Here is a 17303-nt window from a genome sequence, read left to right on the forward strand (position 1 = left end):
CACTAGGAATGAATAGCAGCCCGTGCATTTGCAAAGGAGCAGCGTGGTTTGGCTGCAGTGGTTGCAGGAACAGGAACCATGGCGATTTACCGATTGTCCCGCACCTGCAACCACTAGCACAAATATGCACGTAGCCTACAAAAATGTAATTATGTGTATCTGTTTGTATTATGTCATACAGAGTAACAAAAACTTTCTACCAGTAAAATGGCAAACATATTGATGTATTCAAGCTACAATATAAATCCATGTGCTTTAGAACCAGCTTGCAGAACTTTAGTGCCACTGAGCAACAGCAATCATATTTCAGAGCTGTTTGTCTGTTCCAAATTTTATATCTTAAAGATAGTCTACATGAATCAGATGTTTGTGTTTTTATTGAACAGTATTACTACATAGGCAGGAGAAATAGCAATGAAGATTTTCTGTCCACTCTCCTTTCTTAAAGGATATAAGTTCACCTTTCAGAAAAAAAATAAGTGCACATATTTTTATAGGTAAAAAAAATGTGCATTTGTTATTTATTTTCACACTGCAGTCTGTAAAGCATTGCACTTGGGAATGCAAGTTAGCTGTCTGCCCATACCTGCTGTACAGGCATCACCAGCATCCTTGCAGTTCACTGAGAACTACAAGCCATTTGCCGGAGAAGCGGGTGACATCATCGGCTGCATGTACAGCAAACATCATTAGTGCACAATACCTATAGGTAAGCCTTATTATAGGATGCCTATAGGTAAGCCCTATTATAGGCTTACCTATAGGTAAAATTCACATATGGGAGTTTACTCCCACTTTAATTAACTAAAGGATACGCCAACTGCTGGCGTATCAATCCCACACAAGCAAACAAATTGTATGCTCACTTAATTTTCTATGCATCTATGATGTGCATAAAGGCTACAGGGTATATACATAATATTTACTAACAAGTGTGCTTACAATAGAATGTACGATCCAGCATCTGAACAAATACCAACTAAGCCATGGTGTTTTAATCATAAAAATTTGATAATTTTTACTGTTTTTAGGGTTATTATAACTGCTGTTAACATTTTAATTTCAATAGTTTTTATTGAATTTTACAAGTTAAACACAGATAAACTAAGAAAATGCATTACAAATGTTTCTGTCATCAAATTACATATTTTATCATCAGCAGGAGATAATAATTCAGGAGCCGAGTTATGGGCCATTACACTAGATTCCACCCCATGCGATCTCTCTCATTGGTCACGGTGGATGATCTCTGGTAGTGAGGATCCATCTCCTTGTGTGGTGTTGCAAACGATAATTTATGTCTTTAACGATATTTTACCTTTGTAAGCATTAAAAACCTAAAAATGTAACTGTATAGAATATCTCAATTAGTCAAAATAGAGTTAGTGAAATTAACCACTTACTAATTAAAGTGATGCTATTCCCCAGAATTCCAAGTGATGATTTAAATAGCTTGTGTTGCAGTATTGCTCCTTTTAAGGTACCAATCTAGCCATGTACTCTATTCTTGCAAGGTTTTTTTCATATTTCCCTATTGTTGAGGAGCATAGTACCTCCCATGTGCCATGTGTATGGATGGTATGAATGACCTCCGTGACTTTGGGTGCTGTTGATGTTTTCCAGTGTCTTAGAATAATAAGACGTGTAGCTAAGATAATGTGTGAGGTTGCGGTTCTGTAGGGCAATGGTATATTGTGCAGTTGAAGTGACAGTAGCATCGTGCCCGGAGTTAACACTTGTTGGGTGCCTATAATAATAGATAGTAACCTTTGTGACCATAGTAGGGGGAGCTGGGAGCATGACCATTAAATGTGGTACAATGTGCCCAGGCCTCCACATAATCTCCAGCAATGTGGAGAGGCCTCTGGGTATGTTTTGGAGATCCGGTATGGTGTAAGGTACCACCGAGTGTTATTTTTTTAATAAGTTTGTGTGTTTAGTGGAGGAGTAAATGATGTGAAATGATTTTTCCCAGTGTTGGGTCGTGTATTCTACTCCTATGTCCTGTTCCCATGCTTTTATAGGTTGGGTTTTGTCGCAAGTATTATTGTCTTGTAAACTTGTGTATATGATCTGTATATTGTGCTATAAGAGGTAGTTGGTGTTTAAGTTGTAGTTTTTTAAATGATTTAATTTGCCTTCCTTCTAGTATATCCAATAGGTAATTGATTCCTTTTTCTACCCATACATTAATGTTGATATCTGGTATCAGGAGACTTATTGCCGTAAGAGGGAGTTTCATGGGCGATATGATACTAACCCCTTTTTGATTCTTCCTGAGGTGTATCCATGCTCTTACCGATGCTAGAATAGGGGGTGAAAGTTTAGTGCTCAATGATATGTTAGATGGAGCTGTCATTAGGAAGTCTTGTAAATTACCGTGTGGGATTTGGGCTAGTTCTATCTACAAAGCATTGGAGTGTGGTGAAATCCAATGCTTCAGCTGAACCAGTATGGTTGCGAAGTAATAATCTTCTATGTGTACATGTCCTATTCCACCCGCTTTTCTGTGTTTAATGTGCTTGCTGAATGCACATCTGGCCATCTTACCTTGCCCTAAAAATGTATTCAGTAGTGATTGTATGGAATTGAAATATGAGTTTGGTATTGTAATCGGTAATGTCCTAAAGAGGTACACTATTTGCAGTAGCAACTGCATCTTGAAGGCTGATAATCTGCCTAGCCATGACAGTTCTGTTAGACCTAGTTTAGTTCCTAGTGTGTCTAGGAAAGGTGTATAATTGGCCTGTAGGTCTTTGAGTTTAGGAGTCAAGGTAATGCCCAAATACCTGATACCATCTTTCTTCCATGTTCTATTGTTTCAGGGATACCTAGATTCAATATATATGATTTAGTCTCATTTACCTTGTAGTATGATACTGCATTGAATGTTTGTAGTGCCTGGTGTACTGCTGGTAGAGAAGTGTCTGTTTTTGATATGATTAGGATGATATTGTCAGCGAATAGGCTGATGACATGCTGTCTTTTCCCCACTAATATAACAGTTATATTGGGGTGTGTGCGTAGGTAGGAGGCCAAAGGTTCCATCAATAAATTGAAATGAATGGGGAAAGGGGGTACCCCTGTCTTGTCCCATTGGTCATTTCAAACGGGGTAGATAATGCTCCTGATATGTACACTTGTGCAGAAGGGAGAGTATACAATGCCATTATGGCTGAACAGATGGATCCTGTAAAACCAAACTTACCCAACACCTGTGAGAGAAACTGCCAGTGAATCCTATCAAACGTCTTCTCTGTATCCAACTCTAGAAGCAGAGAAGGCGTTCTGCTTTTATTAGCCATATGGATCACATTGATCAGACGACAGGTAGTGTCCGACGTCCTTTAGTGAACCCGGACTGGTCCATATCTATCAGTGAAGGTAGTAGATACACCAGTCTGGTAGCCAATAATTTTGCGCATATCTTGACATCATTATTGAGTAAAGAAATAGGTCTAAAATTTTGGGGTGTAGCTGGGTCTTTACCTGGTTTTGGTAATGCTACTATCATGGCCCTTAGCATCTCAAAGAGGATGAGGCAGCAGCTGAGTTGAAGATGTTGACCAAGTGTGTGATTAGTGTGTCTTGGAATGTTTTAAAATATTCTCCTGTGAAGCCATCCAGTCCCGTCTCACTTCATTATCAGAAATGGGAGAGTTTAGGTCTTTTAGGTGTTCAGGAGAGAGTTTAGGAAGATAAATTTTATGTAGGAATAATTCTATGTGTGCAGAATTTGGTTGTGGTATAGTGCCATCATTTTTATGGTTGTACGATCCATAGTACTAACTAAAAGCGTCCGCTATGGCTTGTGGGTGGTATTGTTTGGTTTGTGTGTTGGAATGAACTATGCATGGGATTTATGTTTTGTGTCTTTGACCTCTGAGTTTATTGACTAACAATTTTCCTGCCCTATTACCACTCATGTAATACGTTAACTTAAGTCTTCTGGAGGCCTTTTCAAAGTCCTCCAGAAAAAGTAGCGTCAGGTCAGTGGGGAGTTGTGTTAGTTGTGCTGTGAGGTGTAAGAATGGGATAAGAGAAACACCACTGCTCTAGGCAGATCCAGAGAACAAAAAAGTAGATTCTCCAGGCAGAGACATCCGGGTGCGAGCCACAGCATGCAGACAATGTAGGTAATTAGAAGACTCTGGACGGCCGCACTCCAAAACAAATTCGGTGCCTTTAATCATAAAAAAAACAGGAGGACTACAAATGACATCACAAGAAGCGACATTATTCATAGCTAAAGGATAAAAGACTGGGGACACCTTTAGGTGCCCCAAGAGAGTAGTAACTATGCACGCTGCTGCAGTGAACAGTGGGTGTGGCCAAACTGCTCTTGCTGACATCATCACCCTGCCCCCCTGTGATGCCGAACCTGCCCCTAGACAGCTGCCCGCAGCTCCCAGGGACAGCAGATTTGTGTGTGACTATCTCAGTTGCTTGGGGAGCCACAGCCTGGTCTGAATAATGTGTCAGGATTTTAGGCAGACTGAAACACAGACACATGATTCAAAACCTGGACTGTCCAGGTGAATCCTGGACAGGTGGCAGCCCTAGTTATAACCCTCTCATGCTCTATCCAAAATAAAAAAAATAAAAAATGTTTGCTCATAGTTCTACTTTAAGGTGAAAAAACTTAAAGTGTTGTTAAACCCAAAACAAAAATGTAATATACTGCAGCTTACCAATCCTTAGATGTGGTGGCTCATTTTATAAGGTTTTTTAAGCATTTTTTGCCCAGTATTTCACTTGTTGATCCTACCACTTTCTGCCTTAAGCTTGGTACGCACATATTGAATGTGAGCTGGTTTAGCCGGAACCGGATGACTTTTACCATGTTTTTCTTTTCGGGATAAAGATTTTACATATATTAATGAATTCTGATCACTGTTAGCACCCCTGTCAGTGGTAAGTGGCTTGTCTCGACCCTTAACAGCTACTTTTGTTTTTGGGCTTAATACCACTTTATTTTGTAAAAGGCCTCAGTGAATCATATGAGAAGGTACTGTGTATGCACATATCTTTTGTGTGCATGTGTAGAAGTCCCAGCACTAGCTGGAGCGTGCCAGATATTCCACTCTCCAAATTTAGTTAATTAACCCCCCTGACTAAGGCCGCGTACACACGCGCGGACTGTTCGCCCAACTTTGTCCGTCAAACAGTTTCGGCAAACAGTCCGCTCAAAATTAGCATGGACGGACATGGCCACACACGACGGACGAACAGTTTGCTGAAACCGTGCGCGATGACGTGAACGGCACGTACGACGGGACGAAAAATATGACGTCCTATACACTGCATTATAACTTTCGGCGTGTAAATCCTTTCTGAGCATGCGCGGAACTTAGTTTGACGAACAAGCCTACACACGAGCGGACTGTTCGCTGAAACAAGGTTTCAGCGGACAGTTTTTCGGAAATTCCGTAAAACCTTGTTCGTCAAACTGTCCACTGAAACTGTCCGCTGAAAGCCCACACACGAGCGGACTGTCCGCCCAAACACTGTTCAGCGGACAAAGTTGGGCGAACAGTCCGCCCGTGTGTACGCGGCCTCAGTGAGCATACACTGTCTCTATTCCTATCACAAAATACAGAACACACCGTTTAGTTTAATTCCAGGATTACTTGAAGTGAATTAGGTTTGAAAAGTATCATGGGACATTGGTTCCTTGCTGCCTGCAAGCTGTGATTCATGTACTGACTCTACCTCCTGAAACTCCTCTTCTCAGCTGTAGCTCAGAAGGCTGGCTCTGTGAAATGTATGACACAGCAGCAAATAATCACAGAGCATAGTGATTATGTGTCACAGAACGTGTGGGACACTTCACAAAGCAAGTTAACAAATGTCAATATTGTTCAGCTTACCTTTTTATGACCTCGCTATAGCCAAATGATGGCTACAGCGCAGTTGCACATTTCTGGGAGGGAGTTTATTGATGTCCTCCTGTGATTGCCCTTCCCGAGCGTCCCCTGTGGCGCACATCGGCAGTGATCTGTGAATGCTGTGTGCTTCAGATCAATCACAGCTGCTCTTTATCATGTGACCAGCTGTGTCCAATCACAGCTGATCACAGTGTAAATAGGATTCACTAGTTATTGGCAGTCCTCTCTTCCCACTGACAACGCGTGAGGAGAAGAAAGACTGTAAGCGGCAATCCAAACAGGGGACAGCTACACTGATAATTAGGGCACTTATCAGTGTCCTGATTATCAGTACAGCCCCAACAGTGCTGCCAATCAGCGCTGCCCATCCTTGCTCATCAGTGCCGCCTATCAGCGGCCAGTGGCGCATATCAGTGCAGCCTATTAGTGCCCAATATCACCAAAAGAAAGCTCCATCTGTCTCAACAAAATGATACAAATTTTGTTTGTGTACAGTGTTGCATGTCCGTGCAATTGTCATTCAAAGTGCGACAGCACTGAAAGCTGAAAATTGGCCTGGTCAGGAAGGAGGTGAAAGTGCCCAGTAGGTATGTGGTTAATAGGAATAGGCTAGAAATATTTGAAATACAACATGGAAATTAATACATGTTTCACATTTTTGATCATAGATACACTTCAAAGTGCAAGTCCACTTACACTTAGTGGGGTGCTGAAGTCTTCCCTTATTCCCCTGACAAGTCTCACATTTACCAGCGTCTGTTAGGCTGAGATCTTCGCTGTGCAGCTTGATTAGCACTACACTGCCTCTGAAAGAAAAATTTCACTGCTGGGTCCTGCTCCTTCCATGAATGTACACTGTGAGCTCCATTCATTCAACAGAAAAATTGTACTCTTATGCACTCCTCTAGAGTACAGACTTTCAATTAGATGAAGATTAGGAGATCATGAAGCATATGCATAGGTAGGAGCAAGACCTAGTAGTGAAGATGTTCAAGAAGAGAAGTGCAGCACAAGCAGGTCATACAAACAGGATCTCAGTGGAGTCTTGTCAGGTAAGTCTGCAATGCATCAGAGCCCACTAAACATAAGTCCATTAAAAGTGTCTATTATTCTTCCCAACAGTAATCAGGCCATCAGCAGCCCATGTTTAAAGCTAGTTGCCAAGATTTTCCTGAAATTATGAATTTATTAATCAATCCAACATTGCTTGCAATTTGAGGATTCACTGAAAGTCTGTTACCAAAAACAAACAAACATTAATTAGCTAAATCATTCTTATGAAGCATAGATAACATGGAATTACAGTATATGATGGAAAATAAATGGGAATTAGTTTAAAGATTAAAAAAGATAAGATTTAGTTATCTACTATTAGTCTTCATGTGCACTTGGCCATCAGTTACCGTGGCTGCAGGAAAATGCAAAATGCGGCAAAATCACACCGCATAAAAACACCAAAAAGCTCCTAAACTTAAGTTTAGAAGCTGCTAGTGTACATAACGCCTAACATTGCAGACATGCCAATATACACATACTGGTGCAATCCCCTCATTACGATATACTCTACAGTTAAAGCCAAACTCCAGGCTCCCTTTAAAAAGAACAGCTTGTACACATTGGGCGATAACAGAAGACTGTTAGGTCATAAAGTGAGTGCATCTTAGTAATATAATGACCTTCGCAAAGCTTAGGTCATGTGATGCTGTGCAGTCCTTGAAAATGTTATAAAATGACAATCTGTGGGAATGTATTTCAACTATGCAGACATCTACTGCTTGCAATGTCACTGCAATCGGACTATTACTGGACTATTTGTCCTAGCAGCCCTTGCAGTTAAAAGATTATGTGAACTTGCATGGACATCCATGGATCGGTAGACCTGAATAAGCCTCCTCCTGTGGGCAGAAAAACAAATGAACAGCATGGACAAAGATGCTTTGAACAGGCAGTCAAGGGGAAGACATTTGGGGCACAAAAATAACTTTAACATCAATTGTAAGTGATAATAGTGCAATTGAAGCAAAAACAAAATGTGGTAGGCCACATCTTCCATCACTAAAGAGATCCTGTCAATTTGCCCATTCAGTGCAATGTGATAGGTTCTGTTTCAAACCCAACACTCAGCCACCATGTATGCAGCTTCACAGCAATCTTCAGCATCTTCTTTAACTGCCAGCAAAATACCCAATATTGGCTTGTGTTGATGCAAAGAAGGGAGCAATGATGTCACCTCCTCCACCATGTTAAAGTATTCAGGTCTAGCAACTGGAAAAGAAAAGTATCAGGAGCTTTTAATATGAAACGTACACTTCTGATTGCTAGCTTTTGCCTTGCATTCAACTTTAAGATTCCAATGCCTTTATTTTTCATCTCGATAAAAATTATTTTCATAAAAGGTTCATCTATTTCCTGCATATAAGAGATGCACAGAAGGTGGATATTATCACTGTCATAGAAACAACCCAACTACAAAAATGTATAATGCTTTCTATCTGTATATCCTACTTTAGTGTCACAGAATGAGCAGTGTCAGCTTAAAGTGGTATTAAAAGGTGGTTTGACTTAAAAATAAAATAAAAATAACAAACATGTCATACTTACCTTTTGTGTGGAATGGTTTTGCACAGAGCAGCCCCAATCTTGTTCTTCTTGGGTACAAGCCGCTTGCTATGGGGGCACCGGTGCGTGCTTGCCCCCTGAGCCCTGCTCTATGCGTCCATAAGATGCATTTTTGAGTCACTGGCTGTGACTGACAGAAGTGGAAAGCAATGGCTCCCACTGCTATCTCAGCCAATGACAAGAGGGAATCCCTGGACAGCCAAGACTATCATGCACATTTCTGGATCCAGAGGGGATGAAGGTAAAAAAAAAAACGTCAGCCTTTACCACCACTTTAAGTCACTCTCTTTTCCATAGGAAGAGGGAATGCTAAACATTTTTAAGCACATCTCAGGGAATTGGGGCTAGCAGCTCTGTTGACTAAACGTGTCATATATCTGAGCGTTTGTTTTCTACCAAGGTAACTGATGTTATTCAAGCCCAGTGTGCATTGAGCCTAAAGCCTCCTACACACGATCGGATTTGCAGCAGACAAAACCTCAGACTTTTGTCCGAAGAGCGTTGGCCAGGAACTTGTCTTGCATACAAACGGCAAGGAACTGTCAGCCAATAAACATGAACGTAGTGACATACTATGTGTTTTTTCAGATCTTTAGCACCACCCTTTGGGCTCCTTCTGCTAATTTCGTGTTAGTAGAAGTTTGGCGAGTGTTGATTCGCGATTTTCATTTCTCGCTTTTCAGTTTGTTTCTGAATGGCCGTTCATCAACCAGACAGAACTGGAGGAGATAATGTGTTATTTATTATTGGCCTTGGAGTTACTGCTTTGACTCAAGTCCAGTCCAGGAACAGGGGGAGGAGGATTTCTTGGACCAAAGATTGGTTGCTTTATTAATCATGACCAATTATGTCATATGCCTTTGCTGAGGGAGCTCCAGGAGAATAATCCGGATGATTTTCGGAATTATCTCCGGATAACGGACCCCTGCTTTCACCAACTCTTGGCATTGTTGACCCCCTATATTAACCTCCCTGGCGGTATGATTCAGTCTGGAATTATTTTGCACGGAAATCTGGCTTTTATTTTGTAGTCCTGTAATTCTTAGGAATAACGCTCTTAAATCTGTTCAAACCAGAGTCTAGCAGACATCCCGGGTATGATAAAGTTTATAATATAATAAAGAATAATAAAAATTATTCAATAATGTAATCAAATCCAAAAACACTGAAAAATTGACACTTTTTGGTTGCTATGGACAATCTCCAAATTCCAGGCAGTAAAAAACAGTATTTATAATATAAAAGTGCATGCAGGGCACTGCACAGACCACTAGGGACAAAGGGGGTGTGTATTTTTTAATACAGCACTGTAATCTGTAAGATTACAGTGCTGTGTGTGTTTTGTGTGTTTTTACTTTTTTGAATTTGCCGCCGTTCTCCGTTCCCGTGCGCCGTAACGTCGCAGGGAACGGAGCTCGGCGGCATTCGGCACTGTGAATCGAGCGGAGGACGGCTCGATCACACAGCGCGGCGGACATCGCTGGATCCAGGGGACAAGGTGAGTAACTCTCCCTGTGTCCTCCCCTGCATCGAGCGAAGCCATCCCGAGTCTGGCTCGGGGTTACCGCTCCTATCAGTATATTCCTACCCCGAGCCAGACTCGGGATTACCGCTAGGGGGGTTAAGAAGCAGGACACATGCATGAGGCTTTTATTTTATTTTTTGGTTGAATAATGATTTGATTTGGTATATTTTCTATATTTTTGGATGCATAGAGTACTTTTTGGTTAAGTTCTATTGGCAGATAGAATTTCAAATTGTATTTGTTTTCTTATTTTTTTGGTTGAATAATGATTTGATATATATTTTCTATATTTTTGTATGCACCGAATGCACTTTTTGGTTAAGTTCTATTGGCAGATAGCATGTCTAATTTTATTTGTTTTCTTTTTTTTATGCACAATACAAAAATTGTGGAGAATAATACTTGGCTATGTGTTTTTTACTTCAAATAACAGTTTGAGAGTAGGCAGTTGCATTTAAAAAAATACAATGTAAAATTCACAAGGGACACCAACATAGTTGTATCTTTGATCTTAAAAACTACAGGAGAATGGAGTTGTGGTAACTTGCCCAAAAAAAAAAAAAAAGAAAAGCATAATAATATTATTCTTGATATCACTAGAAATAAAAGCCTTTTAAATTATGTTTGGCAGAACTCCATCAGTATCCCCAGCAAAACAGCTTCATTATTATCCCATTAAAGAAGAAGAGAATGTGCGCTGCATTTCGAGATTTCAAAATTTGCCGCGTCACGAATGTCAATTCCCCTTTACGAATGCTAGTTTACAAGATCGTGTGTACGAGGCTTTAGAGTGACATTTATCAAACAAAGAGGCAACATAATTATATGAAAAATCTGGCTCTTTCTGTTAGTGTCTGGCAGTTTTTGTATACCTGTGGCCCTATGTCCCTAGATCCTGGTCAGCCAACTGAGACAGATTCGGACAGGTCTGTGATAGAATTAACACTGGAAATGAGACAAACTTTCATTCTAAACGGATGAAAGATTAAGAAACGTCAGGGGCAGGTTTTATCCATCACAGTACTACTTAAAAGCAGCAGGGCAAGGAATTTATGAATGAAAGTGCAATAGTAAATTTGTCTCGTAACCTGTTCCACTGCTCCTGTTTAGTATTGCTTTCCTAGGCAACAGAATTGATGAATGTTTCTACAACAAGCACATAAATGCTTGTATTACCCACAGTTTTTAATTTCAGTATATGTGTGTATATGATATTTTATTTCTAAACCAGAAACCAAACCAAAAAAACAGTAAACTAACCTACACATATTGAACCTACAAAACCAATTTGAGGTGGCTCACTTTGCTAGTATTGAGGTCCATTCACACGGGCGTCATTAGTTCTGTCACATTTTTAGTTAAGAAAAAAACTGATGACTACAGATTCAGGTCACATCAATCTTCACCAGTTTACATCCGTTAATGTCCACAAAATCGGAAAAGGATGCAAACCTTTTCAGTTTTTTTCTGCGGACATAAAGTGACTCAAGATGCAAGCGGGTGTAAACGGACATACATTCGTTTACATCTCAGTACTCAAAGGCATACACTGTGGTTTGGTCTATTGGTCTAAAAAAAAAATGACAGATGGATCCAGATTGAACGCCTGTGTGAAAGGACCCTAGGATTTTTGCTTGAGTAAATCACCAATGTGTGTTTCACATTCACATTTTTAAGCTCAAAAGCTGACAACTCTAAACATTGATCATTCTAAAACAGTGAATGCTTTAATTACTAGGCATTTGATTGCATTGATTATTTCTTTAAATATAAAAAAAAAAAACAACTACAACAACAGCTGCAACAGCACACTTGCATGCTATTTAGCATGTACAGCTGTAGTTCAGGAACAAATTCTGGTAGTTGGTTGTTCCTGGAATATGAGCTGGAATTTGGATATGCTAAAGTTTTTATCCATTAGTGAACATGGGCCTCCCAGACTGCACAGGATCTTGTGGCTGACTCTTATAACAATATGGCACACAGAGCAGAGACACACAGGCTGATTGAGGTTATAATGAGGGATGCAACATGACTGGAATGCTGGAGGGAAGTTCTTGCTTCATAGAACACTTACATCATTAGTGGAACAAAAGGTGCTCTGGGGTTTGTATTGATTATTAAAAACATATTTCACTGAAATATGTAAGTGCGTTTCGAGTTATGTCCCAGAATCTCAGACAAAGAAAATATTTCCTTTATAAACACAATCAACTTTTATACACATGTGTCAACAGAGCAGTAGGGATGTCCTGTAGGTGGACTTCATAAAGCTTTTCAAATGTATAGGGAGCATTTAGATGCAATTCAGCACAAACAAATGTAAATGAAGATGGTTTCTGTGTGATGGACCTTAGCAAGCCACTGAAATGCTTATCACCACTGACTATATCAAGGGTAGTTACATCTGGTTAAGTATAGTAAAAAAAGATCCAACAATGAGGACTTCTAATCCCCTGCTGAAAAAAATAAAAATAAAATTATATATATGTGTGTGTGTGTTTTTTTTTCTTTTAAAGTGAACAACAATACCTTGTTGATACAACATAAATTGCTACTTAGGCTGGGTTCACACTATTGCGAACTGGATGTGGATTTTCCCCGCATCCAATTCGCATGTCAGAAGAGTGTGACCGACTCTCAATGGAGCCGGTTCACACATCTCCAGAGCAGCTCTGGTGCAAATTGCACAGGAGTCCTGTGCGTCTTCTGGTCCGTTTCAGGTCCGAATTCAGCCAAAAATTCGGACCAAAATTGACACCTGAAACGGAGAATGGGAACACAACAGACCCCAGCTGTGAGATGCTCGGTGCTGCGGTGTGAACCCATCATAACACTCAAAATAATAGAAACACAAGTATGTACTGCAATAATAACTCTGGTTATGTGGAGTATTCACTGGATCTATTTTCTTTCCCTCTGTCTCTCTTTATATGAACATGTATATACAGTATATGCTTTGGGGGAGATTTATTAAAGCTGGTGTGCACAGAATCTGGTGCAGCTGTGCATAGTAACAAATCAGCTTTTGGGTTCTGTTGTTTAGCCTAGGTTCACACTATAGCGATGCAGGAACCAGCGAGATTCCAGTGCAGGTTCCCGCAAGCAGTTTACACTGACTTCTGCAAACCGCTGCGGGTGTCAATACAATGTTAATGACACCCCCAGATTGGTTCACAGATCGCAGTGCGAACTGTGGATTCGGACAGGAATTGTATCGTATGGGTGTGAACACCCATGCAATCCGATTCCAGTGCGGGGAAAAAAAAGTCACTGCACCTTTTTTTGTGTGAATCCAGTGCGAGTTCAGCCATACAACAGTAAGGCTGAATTCGCAATTGCACAGACATCGCATGTGATCTGCACCAGCAATGCAGTGTGAATCACATGCGGTGTCTGTGTTTGCATATGTATGAGCCCAGGCTTAAGCTTAATTGAACAAGAAAGTCAGAAAGTGATTGGTTACTATGCACAATTGCACCAGATTCTGTGTGCACTAGTTTTAGTAAATCTACCCCTGTGCATATATAGAGATATATATATATAATGTTTGATATCACTCCCCATAAAAAAACATATCTAAACATGCAGCAGTTATCTTGATGATAACATGACTGACATTAATGTACAATCCTTGCTGGAACAACTATGCCAAATATTTATTTGCACTATTCAGGTACAGAGCAGTGTCAGACTTGCAGCCTATATGCAGCTTTCTGCGATTCTGGATTCAAATACAAGCTGCCAAATCCGTCATTTTCCACTGCTGATTACTCATCCATGAAAGCAGGAATTAAACAATATAATTCATTTCTGCATTGATCTCGTTGGCTATACAGTACCATGATATTATTTTAAAACCTCTAAAACAGTTTTGTATTTTCGTGGAAGAGTTTTAGGTGTCCTGCATGTTAACTATTTGTTTTTCTGAAGACTGTACTACACTTTCACCCTTCCCCCTCGGTGGTACAACAGGCTGTTAGGCTTTGCATTTATCACAGAGGTATCAAAGTCCACACTGAATTCTCTCACTGCGTGTACTGAGGTTAAGTAAATTTGCAGATGAGGTCTCTCTCTGTTCACTAAAGGATTCTCTTATTTGCTGGATTCTTTTTTACGCCACATATTTCTGAGCAGTATATAGATCACCAAGTGTGAATGAGCCTGGCTTTCAAGTGTTTACAATGAATAATCCCTAATTAGTTCAGTGTGAAGTGTGTAAGGGCTGGCTGTTGCCTGTGTTGCATTCATAAAACATGGAACCCCGCCACAAGTTTTAGAGGAGGAGGATGCCTGGGAGCATCAGGGTAGTGTCACCACCTGCAGCTTATCACAAGACAGAGCCTCAAATCCATTACAGCAGCTTTCTAGGTCTGCTGCTCCGATCCAAGTCCACAAGGTTTACTGTCACATTAGCGTCATTCAATCAAAGAACGCACCTCTGGAGGCAGAATGTGTGGACACTCATCAATATAATGTATGAATGCATTCTTTCACTGAAATGTCTAAACAAGAACATTGCATTTAAATAGATCTGGTATTCAAGACATAGACCTGGTGTTTTAAACTAAGACCCAATGATAAATAGCTGATCACATATGTGGGATGAGGGTAAATCATTGATATAAAATAATGAAAATTCCTCCCGTGACAGATTTTGTTACTCAGATACTTGAAAGCAACATCAAAGAGTTGCTCAGACTTGCTAACATCATAGAATAATGTAACCCAAAAGTTAATAGATTTAATACAATTACAAGAAAATAGGACCACACAGAGAGGTGTGTCTGGGGCAATGGTGGTATACCATCACCAACAGACAAACGTTTATCAGGGTTTTGATCTATTATAACCTAAGAGGGAGCCCATATCTCCTGGTAGCAACTGGTTCTTGACAATATGTACTGCATAATACATGACCGATGCTGTTCCAGGATAGATGACAAGTAGTCCTCTCAATCACAATTACCTTTTCCTTAAGGGACACAAAAGTAGCTTGCATTCATGTATTACAATGCCGTCAAAGAGGACAGCTTGACGCCCCCCCAGCTGTGCTGGAACTACAAGTCCCAGAACAATTTACAGGAATGCTGGGACTCTTGTGCAACATCAGCTACAAGTACAAACTGCAACATCATGAACAAGCAAAGATAATTGTTCCTAGGATATGTTTATAGCTGCGCTCTCTCTCTGGTAAACGATTCATTTCTCAATAGGAACTCAATGGCTTATCTATAACCTGTGGATTTTGCAGCTAACTTGTGTGACATTTGTGCTTAAGTTCATAGTACAAGCAGTGATTGCACTACATACACACTTTTCCATACTGGGTATTCTGATACATTAATAAATACATTGTATCAGGATACTCAGTAAGAAAACTCTCCATGTTATTTAATACATACAGCTAAGCATAATGAATCTGATTTTATAAGTATGTGTATATTGTGCTGCATGTGGACATCACAAAAACAAGAGAGGTATATAGTGGAAAGGTGAAAAGTAAAAAAAAAAAAAACATGCTACAAAATGGACTATGACCCTGAATAGTGAAGCAGAGCATTACACATGAAAATAAAGCACTCTAACCCCTGGTTGGGGAGTCATTTACCGGTCCCATGTTGATGTATCCGTATTTGCTAGCTATCCTGTCGGCTTCTTGGGCATCCCCTGATATCCTCACAGCCCAGTGGTTGGTGTATGTGCGAGCCCAGCATGTAGGTAAAGGGATTCCCAGCAGCGCAGTCAAGAGGAAGGACACAGACCAGGCAAACAGCAACTTAAAAGCCATGATATGCCCTTCTGTCCCCTAAAAGAAAGTCCCCTGCTCCTCAAAGCGGGGGCTCCAAGCTCAGGCAGGTGAAGAAGATACACGCCAGAACTGTTTAAATCCAAAATGAGCCAAGCATATACTAAGAAAGTTCCCAGTTGCTGAAAAAAAGGGACTTGTATAACCCTCTGCTTGTGATCTCACTTAGGGATTACCCTGCACTTTGACTTAGTGTCTCCTGCTGCCAAGTGTTAATCTGGATGTCATCTTTCTGCAGATCCTCCTCTTCAGTCCTGGGTCTTGTTTTGGGATACACTATGCCAGGGTTAGAGTGCTGACAATTCACAGTCCTCACACGGTCTTTTTACTTCCCTGTATCTTCCTCTTAGTCTCTCTTAGTATATGAATGTGGAGTGGGAGTGAAAAAAGCAGATCTCTCTTTCTCCCTCTCCCTCTCCCTCTCTGCATAAATGACTGCCCCCCTTCAGCTCTCCTCCCGTCCGAAAACCAACAGTACCCAGATGTAATAGAAAGGCGGAGGCTGCAAGCTTATTGTCCCTCCTACTCCTTCTAATATGCTATCCCCTCCTCCTGCTACTCACACACACACAGTGCAGACAGATGCCCTCACCTATCTAACAGCTCAATGTGAGGTACAAGAGGAGACTGTGTGGGTGGCAACCTCAGAGGCTAAGGGTACCATCAACAACACAAACAATACAGGGGCTTCTAAAAGCTTTCAGCTACAAGAGATAACATGATTGCAAATCAGACACAGCTATGTATGGAGCCATTTTTATGTTTGAGCTTCAAATTACAACAGAAAAATGAACATTTCATCAATTATCTCACCAAAGATGCATTATCGCCTCATGCTTGTAAGCCATTCCAAATCCATCCTGTCCATAAAGTGCTTATATACTCACATTGATTGATATGTTTATACTATTTATTGGTAGTATTATCCCTGAATGCTGTGTTTTAAACATTTAGTGAAAGTGCTGTCTTCACACCTATTAAAAAGGAAACAACAATCATATCTAAATGCAACTATTAATGAAAGAGTTCTAACAATTTGATAGAAACATAAACAAAGATGAGTACATTAGTGTTAGGGAGAAGCACTCTCACCCTGGATGCAGCAGCACCCAGCTTTATAATGTGTGCATCACTCATATTATGTATGCTTGCATGCCAATCCCTCTAGCAACCATGGTAATTCTATTATGTTTCTATGTACATAGATGTGCATGCATTAGATTGTATGCAACTTAAGCTAAAGCATTTTTTTTGCCTGACTTGACTGACAGTAAACTGATGCAATTACTACAACGGGCAATTGCTGACACTTTAAACATGCACAGAATTCATCAGTAATGCTTTTAGGTTACACATATGAGCAAACAGAAATGTGTTCATATAATATATAAATACATAATAATATAAACTATTGAGATTTTTGCTGTTTCCTGAAAAGAAACAGTGGTCTCAGAACCAAGTT

At 40.3% G+C, this 17303-nt stretch overlaps 1 protein-coding gene across 4 annotated transcripts in view; it reads right to left on the minus strand.

Annotated features, from left to right (window-relative positions):
* PCSK5 (proprotein convertase subtilisin/kexin type 5) overlaps positions 1-16315 on the minus strand; it is a 628432-nt gene extending 612117 nt beyond the window's left edge. For 2 of the 4 annotated variants that reach the window (XM_077474913.1, XM_077474914.1), the window contains exon 1: positions 15644-16311. In XM_077474913.1, coding sequence (XP_077331039.1) covers positions 15644-15823 — 180 coding nt within the window. In that variant the 5' untranslated portion in view covers positions 15824-16311. Of the gene's footprint in view, positions 1-15643 lie in introns of all 4 variants that reach the window. The other 2 variants (XM_077474911.1, XM_077474912.1) reach the window with 2 other exon arrangements.
* Positions 16316-17303: the final 988 nt, after the last annotated feature.

Source organism: Lithobates pipiens, unplaced genomic scaffold, assembly GCF_037356315.1.
Source record: "Lithobates pipiens isolate NorthernLeopardFrog02 unplaced genomic scaffold, aLitPip1_a1.2 Scaffold_13, whole genome shotgun sequence".
In the NCBI taxonomy this organism is placed as follows: Eukaryota; Metazoa; Chordata; class Amphibia; order Anura; family Ranidae; genus Lithobates; species Lithobates pipiens.